The following is a 20,444-nucleotide window of genomic DNA, read 5'->3' on the forward strand; positions in this document are numbered from 1 at the left end:
TGAGCTTCATAACCATCGCTGTCGCTGTTGCTGTTCCCCTCCTGGATGTTGGGGCGCTGACCTCTCCTACTTCAGAGGGGTGGCGCGGGCCTGTTGGGGGTGGGGGCTGTTGTCTGGACAGTCAGACGTCTGCGGTTGGCTCCCATTGTCTAAGCCGCAGCAGGGTCTAATCGCGGCCATCTCTGTGACCCTTAATGAGCTGCAGCCTCCGGTGGGAGCTTCCCTGCTTTTAGCGCCGCTGCCGCCGCCGCGGCTGGCGGCTCCGGCGCGGAGCCCAAACGCCGGGGCCAGGTTCCCAGCGCCCCCCGGGAGGGTGGAGGGGAGAAGGCAGCAGTTCCCCTTCCAGCCTGGGGTGAGAGTCCCTGCCCCGCCCCGCCCCGCCTGGGCGGGGAGGGAGAAAACCCTGCTCGCCTGTTTGCCTCGGCTGCCTTGTCTCCAAAGCGGCCGGTTCCGCACGGGGGGTCCCGCGGCGCGTCTCCGGGCTGAGCGAGAGAAACAGCCCGCGGGGAGAAGTTCGCTCCCGGCGTGGAGACAGAGGGCGAGGCGGCATTCGCCAAAGTTGGGCGAAGTTAGCGACGAGGGGGGCAACGTGCCAAGGGGGGGCAGCAAGGGAACAAGCCGGGCCGGGGGCCGGGGGCCGGAGGGGGGGTGGTACAAGGGCAGGCAGCAGGGAAACCTAGAGCGCCCGGGATAACAGGCGGGGTGGGGGAATAACACAGTGTGGGTACAAAGGGAGAACATGCCAGGGGGCTCCGTACACAGGGAGAGCCCCCTCTAAGGGCGGCGAGTACAGCGGAGAAACCAGACGGGTGCGATACCTATTAGGGAAGGCAACGACCTCCGAGAGGGGCACACACAAGGAGAGACAGGCGGGGAAACGTACGCAAGGAGGAGGCAGGGAAATACCCGGTAACCACCGGACAAGTGCTTTTTGCTTTGCTGTTTCACACGTATCTGGTACAGATTCAACGAGTGATTATTTCAAAGAGCAAGTGCGGGTATTTCAGGCGCCAGAAGGAGGGTTTTGATTCGTCCCACTCCATAGACCACTGCGATCTCTTTTTTCCCCTTTCCCCTTCTCCGTTAAAAGAATGAATGAATGAATGAATGAATGAATGGGTGGCCAGGCAAATCTGATGCGACTTCTCTCTTTCTCTCTCTCTCTCTCTCTCTCTATCTGCGTGTGTCATAATAATTGAATGATTTCATATTTTCATGTGAAAATAAGAGCAGATATAAAATTGCAGCCTGCAGTTGGCTCAGATTTGCGCTTTTTTTTTTTTAAGTTACTTTCTACATTTTTGATCTCGCAGACGGTTTGAGCCAGGGCATTGCCACTTTTCTTTGCCTCTGAAACATGGTTGTCCCTTTCGTGAAAAAACATCACAGATTTTAAAGAGCTTGACCGTGGTATCCGCCGTCTCTCTCTCTCTCTCTCTAATCAGAAGGTAATTCTCCATTAAGAACTGGGGCGGCTGGCCGAAATAAATAAAACTTAGTTGTTTTGATCATTGTCTCACTCACAGTCTCTCTCTCTTTCACACACACACACCACACCCCCTTCTAGCCTGAAAAGCGCAAACTTGCCTTGAAATGGCACTTCAGCTTTAATGCGAGTCTAACTAGCCCATTAAATATGATCAACATACCGTTTGCATGGAATGAAACCTTTCCCAGTCCTGATTGCTCCAAAGGGGAATCACGTCCTACCTCCCACCTTCCCAATCTTCATTCTCCCAGTGTACACACTTTTGTAATTACTGGTGATTGTGCTAATGCAACCCTGAGCAAAAGCATGCTGGTAGTCTGAACAGAGGAGCCGGGAAATACCGTTAATGTAAGGGAAATACACGTGGATTTTGCTCTCTCTTTGACATGTTTGTACCTCTGCCGACCCTGTAGATTTCTGTGCTTTGAACATAACGCTTCATATCTGTCATTTAAAGGGCTCATTTCCGACTCTCATGTTGCTTCCTTAATGTTTTGTAAATGGATCACCAGGTGATCTGTGAAGAAATGATGTTTCTCTGAGAAACGGCGAAAGGAAAGAAAGTGGGGAAGGCGACTTGTTAGCATTGATTCTAAACAAGCAATACACTTTGGTATAATTTCTGCCGTGATTGTTTCTTACATAACTCCCTGCATCTAACGCAGACCAGTTCACTCAGCAGAGAGTATAATATAACATCGGGCCTTCTGAGTTCTTAATTTCCCTCCTGCAATAGAACAGGGCTTGAGGCGTGATCTGTAACTTCCTTGATCATCATTTGGTTTTCTTGTTAAGAGGTTGAACGGTTCTTTTCTTAACCAAATATTTTTTTTTTATTTGTTCAGATGACATCCACCTCTTCACCCTCCCCCCTTTTCTTTTCATCATCAGCAAATAAAGATTAGGTGGACAGATTATAGAAAGCATTTTCAGTCTTGTGCTGATCTTTATTCCAGAGCCTTTGTGATGATATTGATGATGATGATGGTCAAGTGGACAGTTTGATTTTTGTGTTTAGAGCTAGTTATAAAGAATCAATATTATATCAAGGGGTAACTTTCGTGATAAAGGACTTTAACCACTCTGGCTATTCATCATAAGTCTGTAGCAAGCAGATAGGTCAAAAGAAATTATATTGCACTAAAGAGTGTGTCTTCTTATCTCTCCCATACCAGGGGAATAAGGGACAAGCCGATCGATACAGTAGCTGCTGTATACTTCTTGCAATTATCAATAGCTGATTTCGTCTTTTGAGGCCTGCATCTATTAATACAAGCTAATAATAATCTTCTGCGCATATCTATAGCCGAGGGGATAAAAGTTTTATACCTGACAATACTATTTATAGTTACTAATGTATAAGTTATACTATTTATATATGTATTCATCTGGCTAGTCATTTTAAATGACATATAGCTTTGTAAACAGATGAGTAAATATAAACTAGGTTTATGTGCGCATTTACATATGTAGATGGTGTGTATATTACTGTATATATGCCTATAGCTAAATGCATACAGATCGAATGTATACTATATATACATGTACACACGGTATAAACGTGAGTGTTTGCATAGTATATATGCATACACACGGAATTTATGTTGCTGTGATAATGTATAGATATGTATGTACTTTATATATGCCCATGCTACTTTAAAATGGTTTGTTAAATTAATATCTCAAATTAATAACCTAATATTAGTTTAAAGAACAAAAACTTATAGTAGTTGGGGTTTGCTAAGTGTGAGCATGAGGCGGAGTGTATATGAATCTATGTTTATTTAGATCTAAGAGTGGCATGATATTAAATAAAAGGAAAACTAACTTAAATGTTTAAGGCAAAACGTTTAGGAACGATAGTGCAGTAGACTGGTTCTATAAATCTGACGGCGGAGCTCATTGCTTTCTACAAAAAAAATTGTAATAGAAAAGAAACATCTTTATAATTGACATTTGACATGCTGTTTGGGTTAGGCTGTGGTAGACCAAGCACAGATTTCGCTCTGATGGAAACATTTATCATCGTGATTGCTACAGAGTGGCAGGTGGTGTTATCAATTACCTCTTCTTACCAATAATAATATTAGTATGGTAATATCTTTGCTCAAGTGAGAACGAATTAGCGGTCAGTTGCTGTAGCCTTAAGTACACAAAAGAGTGCTAGATTTAACCCCAACGTCCTAAAACAAAAGTTGGAGTGAAAGAAGGGAGAAGAGATTTCAGACTGAAAGAAAGAATAAAAGATCATATAAAATAAAGTCCAAATTATTGAAGTCCCTTCTGAATAAAGTTGCTGAAGCAAATTTTAAAAATAGCCAGCAATAGACTGATTGCACAAACTGTCAGATCCATCTTATCTATATGTGGGTTTCTTTGATAGGTTTATGGCCACAAATCCTAAATATTTATATACTATGTATATTCTCCTTGGGAAATCAATTTTGCGGATAAGCTTCGTTTTTTCCTGAATAAATGGTACAAATTAAAGCAAACACCTAATTATGCGTCCCATTAATGTAAAAAATACAATTCTAATTGGTAAATAATATTATTAAGCAGACAAAATAATAACGTGTTGCTTCTTATGATGAAAACAGCATTGCAAAGAGAAAGACAGTTAACAAATTAGATTTAATTATAGAGGAGAAAAGCAACTTTTGTTTTTTTCGTCAGTATTAAAATATTTTATTAGACCCGCCAGTCATGTGGTTAAGAATATGAGTGTGTATTCGCACATATATAATTGTATATACATGTAATTTGTACCCACATTTACATATTTCTGTGCTCGAGTCTACTGTATTTATCTGTTCACACACACATGCATAAGAGAAAGGAGATGCTCTTAATCTGTTTCCCCTCTGAGGTGACCATATTTTTGCAGCCCAACTTCAGTAAATGTGTTTTCATAGTTCAGCCTGAAAGATTAAATAGGAGAATCGTGAAAAAGTTTCCAACTAATAAGGGAAGTGTGGGGGAGGGGGCCGAGGGATTAGAAGGCACTTTATGGTAACTTTAGACTCGCATTCCGAACCCTTTACATGTTTGAGTTGACGTGGTTCACCTAAATCAGTTACAAAAGTTTTGCCTATATGATTTGCTCATTTACAAAACGTAGCGATCAAAGCACTCTGCTTTCTGATCTCAGGGGCATATGCAGGTGTGGGTTTAAAGTGACCATTTCATCAGAGTCTCTTCCCTCTGCTGAGCCACTCAACGAAAAGTGAATGTAGCCTGGGCTTAAAACGACGCAGAGCCCTGTACCTTTGTCCACTGCTTAAGTGTATCGCTTCTTAAAAAAACCCAAACACCCTATAAAATGTGTCACCTGTAACCCTAGAATATGTAAATGTCAAGAGATACAAATCTGGTAATTATGCCATTCTTGCCTTTGTGAGCTCCATTGTTCATTAAATATTAAAGACTGGATTATTTAATTTTCCACTTAAAGTTTCTCTCACGTCTGGCAAAAGCATGTTACACTTTTTAAGCAGAAGACTAAGTACGTTCTCATAACATTCTCAAAGAATTGTTTTCTATGACAGGTTGTTAGCAATGCAAATCCCACACAAGTCATCATTGTGCTACTGAGGAAACTAAAAGACCTTGAGAAATAGCAAATGCTAAAGTTTAGGAAGAAAATGTTGATTGAGCAACAACAAAATCCCTTCCGAAGATGACGGGATGAAAATTGACACATTTCTGTTACTACTGCAATGGGGCGGTGGGGGGGGGGGGGCGCGAAGAAATGCCTGTGCTAGGTTAAAGTGCAGCATCTCTGATTCCAGAAGAAGGTTTCAGACACAGTCGGTAGCTGAGCTTTTTTCACCTACAGCAAGTCTGTAGAAATATACCTCTGTGCCATCTGAAAGAGAAGATGTAAATAGAACATGTCCTTCACCACTGCACTTTCTGAAGGCTACTTTAACGCTCGCAAGTGATCGCTTTCACCTGCTTTGTATATACACGTGTGTGTATATGTGTGAGGGTGTCTAAAACTGTATTTACGTGTGGTGTGTGCAATAGTCCCCTTCCTGCGGGTGGAAATACATTATGTTTAATAAGTGCTTAAGCCCCCTCCCCCTTCATATTGGCAAATTACATCAGATTTCAGTCCTCAGTGTCGTTTCCAGACATTTTAGTTTAGAAACACTCCGAGTGAGAAACTTTCCGCCAAAGTGGATCTGTCGCAGGAAAGTTAGAGTTAGAATTTAGAGACTGCAAAAAGTATTTTTATTTGTAAATGCAGAAGGCGCTAGAAAGGAGTCGACCTTTAAAATCACACGAATGGAGCGTAGAAAACAGACATTTAAAAGCCATTTATTTGCCCTTTCTAGGTTGGTTTGAAAAAAAAATACGAACACCCAAAACACAAAAATCTCTAAAAGCATGTGCGGCCATAAACTACCCAGACTGGCTTAACCTGGCGTCTTTAACTTATTTTGTTTGCCTACGTCAAAGTGGAGAAGAAACCAAAAGCAGAGCGATAATATCACAATGCAAAAGATAAAAGAAACTAGCAGCAGGGGAAGTTTACACAGAAGTCTCCCAAAGAAGCCAAGGTTAGTGTATTTTAAGGACTACAACTGGGGTTTTTTTGGGGGGGGGGGAGGACGGAGATTTGGAGGAAATCCATTTCACTGGTCTTAGTCTCTGTCTTCTCTGTCCCCAACCCCCCCTGCCCACAGCTCCCTTCTGTTTCATGCCAGGTGAGCTGTTGCTCTCGCGGTCCCAATCAAGGGGTCTGGGAGAGCCACTAGAGCGAAACGAAAGAGGGACGGGGGGCAGAGCCGAGGGGCTGATCAGTAAGTGATATTTAAGAAAGGAAAGAAAAAGGGGGGGGGGGAAGGAGGGAGAAGAGCGAAAAGCCCCCAAACAAATACATGCCGGGGGCTGGAGGGAGTGTCCCCTGACCACCGTGCGATGCTGATGCAGAGGATGCAGGGGCCATCGGTAACTGTGTGGTACATCCTAGCGGTGGCTCGCTGTTATGGGAGGTGCCTGCGCGCGTGTCCCTCTCCTCAGCAGAGATCCCCCCCCCCCCACAAAAAAAGCAACTTGTGGCTTAAGTCTAGTAGTTGTGCAGGTCCCCAGCGTCCCCCGGCGAGCCCCGGGGCAGAGGGGCACCACGGGCACCCGCCTCGCGGACCATCCCCTTGCCCCAAAACACGCCAGCCAGCGGACAGCCCCAGGGGAAGGGAGCGAGGGGCTCGCTGCTGACCAACTCGCAAGGCAACAGAGGGGCAGGGTGGGGGAACCCAGCCCTTCCCCGCCCGCCCTCCTTTAAAAGGGGGGGTGGGTTGTGAGATAAGCCGCTGTTGGGAAAGAGAAGCATTTGGAAGCGGCTGGGAGCAGATCGGGCTGCGGAGCCGGGGGGGGGGGTGGGGGGGGGGGAGCGGAGGAGGTGGAGAGCTGGAGCAGTAGGAGGAGCCGCCGTGTGACCCGCACCGCTCCCAAACTTGAAAGTTTATCTGCCCGAAAGCACCGGCAGCAACCTCGGTTTGCACATCCCTCCTGTTACGCGGAGAGGAGGCGTTGAGTGGGGGGAGAGCCCGGCAGACCTGAGCTGTCGCGGGAGTGCGCGAAAGGCGGGGGGAGACCCAACTCACCCCCCCCACCCCCTCTCCCGGCAGGCAGCACAGCAAGCGACCCCAAACCCTGAGAGAGGCAGAGGAGCCCGGGCTGGAGCGAGCTCCTTTGCCGGAGATCAAGGGCTCGCTCAGCACCCACGCGCGAGAGAGACTATTGCCAGTAGCCGAGGGGGCACAAAAGTGAACGAAGGCTGGGGGGGGGGGCTGGGGGCGGCGAACGCCGCGCAGGGTGTCACAAAAGAATCATCGCAACCTGCGCGAGAAGAGGGGGGCAAAAACTTCCTACCAGTGGACAACAGGAAGTGAGCAGCACCACCAGCAACGGGGAGGCTCTGCTTGGAGCAAGAAGCTGCAAGACAAAGAAGGAAGGAAGGAGAGGTGAAAGACAAAACTGCTCAGGGGCTTGTGGTTTTGTGTGTGTGTGTGTGTGTGTGTGTCCCCCCGCCCCACACGCCTCCCTCCCAGGAGGAGAGAGCAAAAGTCAGCGGGGTGGAGGAAGGAGAAAAAAGAGAAGCAGGAGGGAGGAAGAGCAAAAGACAAGAATGTGAAGCTCCAAGGAGAGAAGAGGGGAAAGAAAGCGGAGCGCACCCACAAAAGTTTCTCGCCTCCCGACCAAGCAGAAAGTGACCCCACACGCGCGCCCATACAGACATCAGATGCCACCCAGGGCAACTGCTGGGGAAAGAGGAGCCAGGAGAGAAGACGACTCCGAGTGGTGCAAACAAAAAAAAGCCCACAGAGCAGAAGAAAGCCAAGCAAAAGTAGCGGAGGGGGAGGCGGGGAAGAAGAACACGAAGATCATGACCTTCCCCAACAAGTGAAGCTCGCACCTATGTTGTGTGAAGTGTGTGCGCACCAGAGCCCCGCTGCGCGCTGTGTGTGCGTGTGTGTGTGTGTTTTGCTGCGGCTGCCCCCGCCGCCGCTGCTGCTGGGGTCGGTGCCTCTTGCAGGAGGCGCCGCTGGTGCCGGGGAGACGCATCGTTTGGCGGAGTGAAGCGGCTAATTGCTGAGCCCCGTCCCTCATTTACATATGCAGCCTGAGTCCGCTGGAGCCGGGCCAATCCGCGCTCGCCCCCAGCACCATTAATCGCCATGCATTATTCACAATCATAATTACCGAGCCCCATGCGCGATCCGCGCAGCCGCCCCAGCTCGCAGCGCACGCCCCACCGCACCGCGCACACCCAGCCCGGCTAATCCCCCCGCTCGCTCAGTTTGTTTGTTTGGTCCGGTCTCCCCCCCCCCCCCCACACCCACCCACTCGACTTTTTCTTTGCGATCAATTATTTCCAGCCCCCTCCCACCGGCTACCCCCCCCCCCTTCCTCCCGCTGATGCCTCTGCAAAAAGCAGCACCCAGAAGCCGCAGTTAGCAGCATGTCTCGGCGAAAGCAAGCGAAGCCCCAGCATCTCAAGTCGGACGAGGAGCTGCAGGCGGAGGTAGTTTCTGAGCACGGTAAGGGGCTGCTCCGTGTGTCTCTGGCTCTGTGCGTCTGTGATGGTGGTGGGGGGGCGGGTATTTATTTATTTTCATCGCGGGCCGCGGCTCGTTCCCCCTGCTGCAGAGAGTGGGGATTAGGGCCGCTCCGGGGGAGACCCAGCGGCAAAGAAAAGTTAACAGTTCCGCCAAGTTTCTCTTCCCCCCCCCTCTCCCACCCCATCCAGGAAACCGTCCCTCCCATCAATGCCCTGCTGGCCCGGGCGGGGTTTTCATCCGCCCCGGACTTGGCGCGGGAGGGGGCTGAGTCCTCTGGCTTGCCCCGGGCTGTGGGAGCGGCGCGAGGCAGAGGGGGTGGCCCCCGGGAGGCGAGCTCTCCTCCCCCTTCCCGGCTGGGCTTAGTGGCTCGCTCTCGCGCGCCCAGGCGTAGTTTCAGCCGAAGAAATGCCCCCGGCCCTCCCCCACCCCCCTGCTCCCCCCACGCGGGGAAGCTGGGAGCCGCTCAGCTGCCGGGGCGCCGCTGCGGGGGCTGCAGAAAGAGCCGCACGGGGCAGCTCCGCCGGGCTGGGATGCGCAGCAGCGCCGGGGGGGGGGGGGGACTCGGAGCAGCCCGGCTCCAGCCACACTCCCAGCAACCCGGGCCAGCGCGCTCGCCCCCCCCCCCACCCTCCTCAAGGCGGCGGGGCTGCTGAGGGGCCCCCCATTGCCAGAGTGCCCGCCCCCCACTTTCTAGGTGGGAAGGCTTTGCCTTCCTGCACCTCTGACTCCTCCCCCGCAGGCCGAAGGGGGCTTTGGGGAGCAGGGGGGCGGGTACAGCCCCTAAGGGTGTAGGGGACGTTGACATAAAGGGGAAGTTGGCTGGCTGGGGGAGCAGAGTTTGTCTCGAGGAGCCTGGGCGCTCTTGTACCTTTCCTCCCTGCTGGCTTTTCTCCCCATCTCGCTTCAGTTCCTCTGGGTTCGTCTCTGATTAATACTAGTCCTAATGACTACAAACGATCACTGCCACCATCGCCTTTCACAGCAGCCACATGGAATGGGGAAGGTTTATTTTCCCACCCATCCGCCATGAGTCCCCCCCACACACACACAGAGGCACATATGCCTGGTTTAATATAGCTAGAGAGCCCAAACTGCCAGTAAACAAGTGTCCCGGGGTGCAGTGATCCCTTCCCCCCCCCCCCGCAATAACATTTATTAAATGGGGTTTCAGGCTTTTTAAAAATAGAATTAACTGTGTTGATTAGAAGTAAAATGTGCAAAGGCATCCTACAGCCCTCACTTTTCCTTGGGTCGGTCCAGGGCTCCCACTGGAAAGTTTTCTTTTCCTTCTTTCATATAATTTAGCTTTTTAGTTTCTTGCATAACCAGTAAGTGAGACACGATTTCTAGACTACCTCGTTCCTTTATTTTACCAAAACAACATGCAAAAAGCCACACTGCTTTATTTGTGCTTCAAAACTGGAATTACTTACAAGTTGCATGTGGGGGAGGGAGGGAAGGGATGAAAGTTGGAGCGTAAGGAGGATTTTGACTATGGTATCAGAACTTCACAACCTTGAAGCTTGAAGTGTGAATCCACTTCATCAGGTTAAAACATCTGTCAGATTGGCAAATCTTCAAACCCAGGACTGCCACCACCTCTTTCTCTTTCCCATGGCATTTTTTGGGGGTGGGAGGAGGTTGCTTTCGACTGTCCAGGGAAGGAAAGAGAAGGGGCCGCTAACCACTTCTGGAAACGCCTTTTGGATACTGACAATAAGAGACAGGCAGGGAAATGCTGCTTTCTGTCACACCTGAAGAAGAAAACATTGTGTGTTTTTATTTTACTTTAGTTTAAGCACAGCGGTGACTGCAAAATTAAATTGAAATTATTTGTCATTGTGGAAACAAGACTAATTAAACAGAGTCTATTGGCAGGGTTCTTGGTTTAAGAATTTCTCATTTACAAACTTTTACATGTTCAGCATCAATTCAGTACCGGGGGGGGCGGGGAGGAGAAACACTGCATTACCTCATTATGTCACTTCTGGTGAGTTAATATATTGAAGAAAATTCTTAAACTATTTTTGTTTTGCTTTGTTTCGGGAGTCTTATCTACGTAGCCATGTCACCCGAGATTAGAACAGGAGATATGCTAAAAAGAAACGCTTGCATATGGTGGGTAGATTAAGGACAAAGAATCTTTTTGTCATGGAAATATATTTTTTTGGTTTTGTTTTGTTTACTTCATCACATAGAATTTCTCACACTTGGTTTGTTTTGTATTGCCCTCAATGACTACATGATCAAATGAATGGATTTATTTCTGCCGAATGAGAAAGACAGTCTTTCCATCAAAAGGACTACATTGCATCCCAGTGAGGAATTTTAAAGCGTTATTATTGTGGTCCCTGAATAGCTCGAAATCGGCTTTCACAGCAGCCCTAAAATGCAACAATGTAAATACTTTTCAGCCTTAGAAGGCTGTTATCAAAATGTGTTGTGTCCTCTTTTATTAAAATTTATTTAAATTAATGAAACCCCGCATAGTTAACAATAAAAAAGCTGGAGCAGTGTTATTGGTTTTTCACTTTCATTTCAGAAATGTGAACAAGGTGAACTTAGTAGTGTAAACAAGTTGACGGATATGTAGTGCACATTTGTGTAGTGTAAATTATTTGTACTTTATAATACAAAATACAAATATTGCTACTTTTAAAACAATTTAAAGGGTCAAATATATTTAGGTGCACAAAGAAGATTAGAATTAAAACATGTCTTTCAAGTCAGTGCTTTTCATTTCCATTCACAGTTGTAATAAAGATATTGCCACAGTTCCTGAACATATTTTGCAACAGGCCAAAAATAGTCAGTCCGGGACAGAACAGAGGAGGAGTCATTTTGCAGTTTTGTGGGTGTGTGTGTGTGTGGGGGGGGGGGTTAAAGCAAACAAAGTAAAATGCTGTTATATTACCTGTATCCTTTTACATATTTTTAGAGTATTTACACTCTATGATAGAAATTATTGATAACCCAATATTAAGTTGAGGAAGCTTATTTATTTAATGTAAGCATATATTTAATATCATTATCAAAATATATTTTCATCAAGTGAAGCATTAAGTGAATGTTCTATAGGTATATTACTTATAAATACAAATGAACAGTAGCAAAAGGAAACCTGCCCCTTTGGAAAACAGAATGGAAGATAAACAGCAGTCTGTATTAAAGTTATATGGAGGCCAGTCAACTTAGGTGGCGATGTTACAATGGAAGCTTTAGAATTGTAGTAAATAATTTTTGAAGTCAGTTTGGATGACAGCATAATGCAGCTGAGTTCAACAGAACAGTCTCAGTATGGAAGGTCTGGTGAGAAAGTGTTTGAAATCTGAAGATAATTGACAATGTCATGAGCTACAAATTTATATTCAGAAAATCATTTTAAATGATTTTTTAATGTGGAAAGGTAAAATATGCCTTTTGTAAATGGGAAAAGAAATGTTAGCAAACAACTAGTAATTATAGATTGCTTTGCCAGATATATTGTAGAATAATGGACAAAAAGATATTTATTCACATAACATTTTAGGGATGCCATATTAAAACAAAACGATGGAAATCATTTACAAAGAGCGACAGAAGACCTGGAAAAACTGTTGCTGATATAAAACGCAATTTGCTCTTCTTTTTTAAGAAAAAAATTATTTCATATATTAGTTTTAAATTTCTAGCAGTTCTGTTTTTCCTAAATCAACAGATTATAGGCAATTCAAAATTATATTCTACTAAAGAAAAGAGAAATATTACATGCATTTTGACTCAGATTAATTCATGTTACTAGTGAAGAGCATGAGTTTAGCATTTTTAAAGTAGGAATAATTAAACAAAGTTTTTATAATGTTAAAAAAGTGATTCCAGTGTTGCTGTTCTAAAGTTCGAGCAAGAGTAACTATGGCAATTGATGCTTTGGACTGTTTTCATTCTAAGATAATGGCTGAGATGTGTTATTGTTTGTTTTGAGAGGAAAGGAATACCTTAAAGGAAGCAAGTAATGGCAATCTTTGAATATGATTTTTGCAACCCAGTATCTATTAAAATATTTCATATAATTAAATTCAAGTGTTTTCTTTTTCTTTTTTTTTTTTACATTTGCAAAATGTATAGCACATTGTCATGACTGTATCTTTTGAATGCTGGTGAACAAGAATTACATTCTGTATATTTTAACATCTACTAGCTGAACTAAAACAGTGTTCTTTTGAAATCATATATATATAATTACACCAATTCAAAGTAATCAATTTTCTTTAAAAAATTATTTGATATATGTGTGTATATAAATTAAACACACACCCTAAAAGCATAGGAATATATCTGCATTAAAAATATAAAAAAACAAAACAAAAAATAACCCCCCAAAGTAACCAGATTTTGCAAACACTCTTTTTGAAGCAGCAACACCAGAGATTGCTTATTTAGTTTGAAAAATAATCTTAAGGTAAAATAGAAGTATTGCTGATTAATTGCCACTTTAATGAGAGAGCATAATTGAGATTGTTTGCTTAAGTTTTTTTGGAATTCTTGTACATAATTCATCTATGAACTTTGTAGCTTATATATTTGTAGATAATTTTGATTCTCTTCAAAGACAACAAAGGAAAGTGTATGGATTAACATCAGGAATTATTTAACATATTGATTGTTGTATGCAAGATAATGGTAAAAGAAGGCAAAAGTGGGTCAGATTTCATTTTGTGCTGCTAATCTCAGAGAAGTTTTACCATTGAGCTTGAGGTGGTCATATGGATATTTTCTTTTCTTTGAGAAATCTTCAAAGGTGCTACACTGACTTCTGTATAATAAATATCAGCAGGATACTAATACATTTAAATGTAAATGTTGATAACTTGTACTTTCTAAAATATTTGAAAAAATTTCATTTGAGAAGCTAGTATTCAAGTTTCTTTTTAAATAAGAATTTATTTAAAAAAGAAAAAACTCAAACAAATGTCCCTAAATTCTACTTCTGAAAACAGTTTAAGTCCTGATTTTTAGGGGTTGTTTTTCTTCTTTTTTTGGTTGGGTTTATTTGTTTTTTGTTTTTGTCCTACCCTTCCCCATATGATTTGTTGACTGATTGCCAAGCCGGGACAAGCATAATCTGTAGACTGTCCATTGACTCAGGAGGTGAGTCAGTTAGTTTTGCTGATAATAAAACAGGTCTGGTATGATATTAAAATAGTTCAGTTCTGACATATTTTATATGAAATAAAGCATGCATGAAACACTTCAACCAGAATATTTTGTCTGTAAGCTGACAGTAGTGTTCTATAAACTTTTCAGAGGAAGTATTGTTAAATCTATAATTGAACATTTTTGTTGAACAGTACATTTCAATGAAGAGGGCCAAAATCCTGCTTGCTTTACACTCGCAAAACCTCCCACTGAATTTTATAGGAGTTTTCCATGATTAAATTGAGCAAGGTTTAAACCATAATGTACTTTTAGGGTTAAGCTTAAGTGGCATTCTGTTAGAGATGGTTTCCTTTTTTGGAGGGGGGGAGGAATATTGGAAATTGGAAAAACTAGAAAAATCATGCCATAAATGAATTATAGAAAACATAAACTTGTGAAATTTTTAAATAATTATTTTAAATAGCTGAGCAAAACGAGACTGGACTCTAGGTTTTTGTTTTGTTCTAATTTACTATGCACAATATTAGTACACACACACAACATTCAAACAAGTTTTTTTTCTAATTTTCTCAGTGTTGACTTTGTTAATATTGTGCCTTCTCCTCCTTCCCTGCAAAAAAAATCAAAACTCCTGGGATTGGAAAATACATCAATAAATAATACTTCTGACAATGTCAATAGAACGTCTAAATATTTTACAGTGTATGCCTGTCTTTTTCAATCCACACTTAAACAGGTTAAGTTTTGTGTTCAAGACCACCCCTTCTGTATTTTCTGTGCATTAGTGTCTAGTGCACTATAGAAAGTCTGTTTGGTCTCAATGAAAAGGTAGGATTGCACAGAGTGCCAACAAGCTTCCAAAGGACTCTCCCTGAGGGTGGGTAGTTAGAAGTGCTTTAACAAGGCTTGCTGATTTAACCTTTGCCTGCTTTGCCCTGCCAGGGGTGGCCACTAGATGTCAAGCTCATAATACAATTAGTACATCTGTGCAGTTGACCTTGGCAGTACGGCTTACCACTGTTCTGTTAAGTGTTAACACTGAATTTGAGTGTTAACTAGAGATCCCTGCGAGTTTGCTACATGCTGTACAACTTATCAAATGCCCATCTAGTTCAGGACAAGTGTTTACAGTTCTTAAAGAAGGAAAAAGGTTTCCTTTTGTGCGGCCTTGCATCTTGAACTACTTAATTAACCCTGCATGTGCCACAGCACTTTTGTTCCAATTAATCAAAACAGCTTTATTATTCACTATTTCAAGAGAGCTCTCCAAATAGCTCTGTTTGGTAATTCCATTGTATGATTTTATATCTGTGTAGTAATATGTTTCATAAACTGCGGATGACTAGCAGTAATACGTTGGTTTAGTTTTTTGTGCAGCTTTAGTTATCCCACACAACATTGCAGTACAGGGAATGGCAAATGAGCAAAATGACTGAGCTACATCATTAGCAGTGAATTACTTATACTTCGGTCCTACAAACGCTTGTGCACGTGAGTAACTTTTACTCACCGAAGTAGTCTCATTGACTTAAATGTTTGTGTGTTCATTCCTCTTGTGCATAAGCCTTTGCAGGATTGGGCTCGTAATTGGCTTCTCATATTTGTGGTCCTGTAAACACAAACTGGCCATTCTTCCAGTGTTTGTTCAGACATCGGTCTGTTTTATTTTGCAGAGTTAGGCAGACTAAAATTACATTTATGTAGTTTAAGACTTAGTTAATCATCAACTTTCTGAAACAAGGAAATTCTGTAAAAGCCTGGTGTTTTATTTAATTCTGTAGCCTTATTTGATTTTGTACTCTCTGTTTCATTACTGGCTATGTTAGAGTTATCAGCCTTGAAATTGGAAGGATTCCTAATAAAAAAATATTCTGTTTAAAAAAAAAAAGTTAGCATGTTCATGTATATTTAATTATACAAATGTATTTTCTATGTATATAAAATGTGATATCAGCCAGTTGAATAGCTTATTATATATGGTCTTGAAATATAACAAATATCTTATTATTTGGTACAATATCTTGCACAGATATTCGGAACCAATTGTGAATGTTGCATCTCTTCCACATCTGCATGCATACATAATGGCACCAGTGTTTTAGATAATAGTGCTTCATTGCACAAATTAGAAACTGCAAATGTTTTAAACAGAAGACAGTTAGTGACTGTGCCACAGGTGGCTGTTACTTAACAAATTCTGAGATTTAGGCCACTGAATAGATCAAGCTAAGTGTGCCAGGTCAATACAAGTTTTTGCATAGCAAGAGTGCCCTCCACTGTTCAAATCCATATTAACAGCTTTTGTGGTCTGTGAAAAAGGACAGAAAAAATTTCTATTGAGCCTGGAATTTCTTCTCCATTGTTAAACACAGTAGGGGTCTCTATTTGTCTCCTCCTGTTTCACAGCTTGGGCTCAGTATGTGATAATTCATCTTTCTTTATGGGATTCAAAGCTATCATAAAGAGTTAAAAAGAATTAATTTGCAAGAAAATAAATGTCTTCTAATAATTTAAGCAAACTTTTTAAATGCTTTGTACATTTTAGGAGATAAAGCAAAAGTAGTAATATTGCTATCAAGGATCAATCAATTGTAAGGTTACTGGCTCATGGGAAAGTTAATATTTTTGGAAGAAAATAAAATTGTTTTTTATATATGTTTAACAAATAAAAATTGTGCTTGAAAAAATGTTTGTCTGCTCTGACAAAATGAATTGTAAGTATTTGTCCAATTCTCTATTTCACCAATCTTTAGTAATTGGGAAGCATATTTATAAGATCTTTTGCTACAGATACAAACAAAACTGCTAAGACCTGCTGTTTGAAATAATTATTAGATTATCACGCAGTAGATTTTTACATCTAGTTTCGTGATTAGAGGACATTTTTATCTTTAACTGATGTAACATTCTGGTATGGGGGAGGTAATTTGTCTTTTGCTGAAACTTCTTTATAGTTCATATCCTGCTTCAGAAAGAAAGGTTGGTAGTTTAAACTTCATACATTAGAAATACATATACTTTTTAAAATGATTAAAGATTTTCTGTTAGTAAATTCTGTACCTGATTCACAAATAAGAGATTTTCCAGATTTTTCATTGCCACTATTTTTAATATTACATGTGATCTGAAAATTTTTAGAAAATGTTTTGTTTGACAAATTTCTTGGGCCTTTCACAATATATTTCTTTGGTTATAAAACTTTAAGTAACACGTTAACTTTTGAAAGTATACTAATCCTAAAAAATGAGTGTTTTCTATTACTTTCATTGTTTTATCTAATTCTCTTGTGAAAGGATGTACAATTATGAAGCACATAATTTAAGGTTTTTATGATGCCACTTGAATAAAAATGTATAGTAAAACATTGCATTGCCAGAGAACATTACTTTACATTGTAAGGATCGTTATCTAATATAACTGAAAAGGTGCTTTACATTCATTTATATGCAAAACTAGAATTGATTTTTTTAAAATAATAATAATAAAAACAAATCAGGAACCAAGCTGAAACAGTGTGAAACAGTTTTGGCTCCTTTCATATTGTAAAACTGTTCGTCCAAAGAAAAATGGCCTTTAGCTAACAGTCAGCATGCATTTAGGAATTATTCTTATGAGACTGAAATATTTAATTTAAGCCCATTTCATAGCAGTGAATGGTATTTAGTATCTCTGAAACATCCACTTGTTATCTTTTCTCTCACAGGTATTGAAAAAACTTTAGCTTTCCGGTAGCATATAAGAGAATGTCCAGCTGTAAAATATAAGACTCTTGAAATAGGGTCTACAAACCCTATGTATCTATATATAGGGTTCATAGCTGTGCCAGTTTTTTCCTAACTTTACACATTTCCTCATGTTAACTGGAAGAGTCACTGTACCATTTAAACCATTTTCCCACCTTCTGTTTCTCTCAGACTACAAGAAAGAAGATTAACATTGTATTCCATATAAAGATCCATTGCTTGAAGCATGAACAGCATTTGATGAGAACAGTTAGTGACACCAGTAAAGTAGAATTCTCTCCACATCAACACCTTGTACCTCCCAAATAGTGCCAATAGAACACACAAGTAGTGCAAGCTATTACAATAACAAAAATGACTTCCACAAAACATCTTCAAATAAATTAACATGAAAAATTCAAATAAAGGGCCCAACCCTCAGCTGGTGCAAATTGGCATTCATCTATTGAAGTCAATGCAGCTACAGTGATATTTACACTACCTGAAGATCTGGCCCTAAGTATCTTTGGGGATGTGTTGGCTAAAAATTTTCACTGTTTTTCATATGGTAACCCTCGTCCCTTGACTATTAGCAGCTTCCATAACTGTTAGTTGAATTGCTAATAAGAAAAATCAAATAATTGAGAAGTTAATGGCTGAAACCCTGAAGTCTAAACTCCGGCAAAATTCATATTCAACTCCTATTGTTTCAGTAACAACTACAGGATGTCTACAAGATTAAGCAGTTACTCTATTAACTAAAAAAAAAAAAAGTCCATGTAAAACGTCATTGTAGCAGCACTTTCATTATTTAATCATTGTTTTCAGCAGAAATAAAATTGATAAAATACTGCATTATTTAATTAATTTAATCACTTTTATTTTAGTACATGGAAGAGTGAAGGCAAGTTGTAAAACATAAAGCAAATGTGAAATAAATGATTAAAGTATTCCACCAGCAGTACAAGTCCAGACTCATATGAAAAACAACTTCTTGGCTTAAAACTATGACAGATGTAAAAGGTTGAAGAGCCTGGAATATGATAAAATGGTGAGATGAATTCCCTCTAACCTATACAGCTATTCATATAAGTGTGATGCTAGAATTTTATCAGATAGCAAAATATACTGTTTCTGATAAATATGGGCAACATGGAGCAATCTACTTTGCAGCAGAAGTCCCCATTTAAATCAATGGGGAGTTATGTTTAAAAATCAGTGGCACAATATGGCACTTTTTTGTTTTGTTTTTTAAACTAATAATTAAAATTGAAAGTGGTGTAGGAAGCTAAGTGCAAAATATATCAGCATACATTTCATTCCAGTGACTGCTTTTTTTTTTTTTAAGAATAGTTAGAACTCACTACTTTCACTTACGTAGTTCTTTTTCAAAGTGTCTGTATGAGGCCTGATCTTAAAAACTGTTCCTTACATGAATAGCCCAATTCACTTCAATGGAATTCCTTGCATAAGTAAGGGTTACTCACTCAAGTAAGGACTTGCAAAATTGGGGACATAGTATATAATTCTGTAAAGAATCTCAGCACTCACAGAAGGTGCTGTACAATTAATAAATAATGTCTGTATGTCAGATTAATGTTTCCTACAATTAATGACATCTGTTTGCTTGCCAATATAGAAAGTGAAGCTTTGAGAAGGTTATTAGTATTTTTGTTCTTTTTAAAAAAAAAAACATATTTCATAAAAAATATCAAAATGATCTCTTCTAGATCAGGGACATTGGTCGGATTTTTGTGTGTTTTGGAGTTTATTTTAAAAAGCTACTTTCTATATTGCTTTTAAAAAATACTATTTTAGAAAATGATTTATTTTTTAAAAAAAGATGAATGTACCTAGCTCTATAGTTTGAAAAGTATTCTGGATATTTATATTCCTGTTGTTTTATTGGAGGGGAATCCGAAAGGCAGAGTCATTCCCCAGTCTTTAAGGGCCCAAACCTACTTTCATGGAACTCAGTGGGAGGCTTGCCATCAACTTCAGTGGGAGCAAGAGTGGGCTCTAATAGTCTAACTATAGTGTTTTATTGCATTTCATATTTTAAGTTGAGGGGCGCACTTGAAATGTAAAACATTGCTTTTCTTGAGCTGTGCATTAGTGTAACAGATTGGTTATAGCACTCATGTATTATAGAGATCCATATTGATAGTCTTTCATGATAATGTGTACAGTGGCTTAGGCATCTATTGAAAGCTCATCTACCTGTATTTCTTAGTTATCACATATCTAAATCACAAGACTATTTCTAATTTAGAAAAAAAATGTTTTGAAATAATGAGAATACTTTCGAATTTGGATTTAATGATTATTGTACTTTGTCTGAAATAATTACATGGTTTATATTTGAGCAGTTCATTCTAGATAAGAGAACTGCCATACTTGAATGGCTATATTACTAGTATCCTTCATAAATGACTGGAATCTGTTGTGCAAGGTTTGTTCAGAGGAAGATCTCCCTATTGGAAAAAATAAGAAATATTTAGTTACAATGGTAGTAAGAGAAACAAGCAGGTTAGTCACTATTAATAAGTATCCCACCCTGGCAAAAAAACAAACAAACAGGGGGGACCTTTGCCCAAAGTCCCAGTGTGTTTGGAAATGAGCACTGGAAAAACTACATAAATTAAAAGCTCACAAAAAACTCAATCTGCAGTCCTTAATCAGGCAACTCCCAAAGAACTCAGTGGGCGCTGAGTAAGGACTTCAGGATCAGGCTCCAAGACTGTAAAAATGTAAATCTGTAATGTAAATAAAGATTTGTTTGAATTGTCTTGTTCAAAGAGACTCAAGAGAAAAGTGCTACTAGAATGTGAATGTAAAACAAGAACACTGGAACGCTTTGCTTTTTCTTATACTCTGTGTGTTTTTGCTTTCCAAAATGTCAAGAGCTTCCTTTCTAAAATTACATTGAAAGTAGGCTTTTGTAAGAATAACTTTTAAAATATGTTTGTTTTACTAGTATAGTATTTTAGAATGCCTCTTGGCAATAACATTTCTACCCCTTTTCCA

At 41.0% G+C, this 20,444-nt stretch overlaps 1 protein-coding gene across 4 annotated transcripts in view; it reads left to right on the forward strand.

Moving 5' to 3' along the window:
* The first annotated feature begins 6,606 nt into the window (after positions 1-6,606).
* SALL3 (spalt like transcription factor 3) overlaps positions 6,607-20,444 on the forward strand; it is a 24,642-nt gene continuing 10,804 nt past the window's right edge. The window contains exons 1-2 of one of the 4 annotated variants that reach the window (XM_043508235.1): positions 6,890-8,538; positions 18,305-18,468. Coding sequence is in view for 3 of the 4 variants with exons in the window: in XM_038393285.2 (XP_038249213.1) it covers positions 8,460-8,538 (79 nt within the window). In the remaining variant the exon portion in view is untranslated. Of the gene's footprint in view, positions 8,539-8,948; positions 10,550-18,304; positions 18,469-20,444 lie in introns of those variants that run through there. The other 3 variants (XM_038393285.2, XM_038393286.2, XM_043508234.1) reach the window with 3 other exon arrangements.

This window comes from Dermochelys coriacea, chromosome 2 (genome assembly GCF_009764565.3).
Source record: "Dermochelys coriacea isolate rDerCor1 chromosome 2, rDerCor1.pri.v4, whole genome shotgun sequence".
NCBI lineage: Eukaryota > Metazoa > Chordata > Testudines > Dermochelyidae > Dermochelys > Dermochelys coriacea.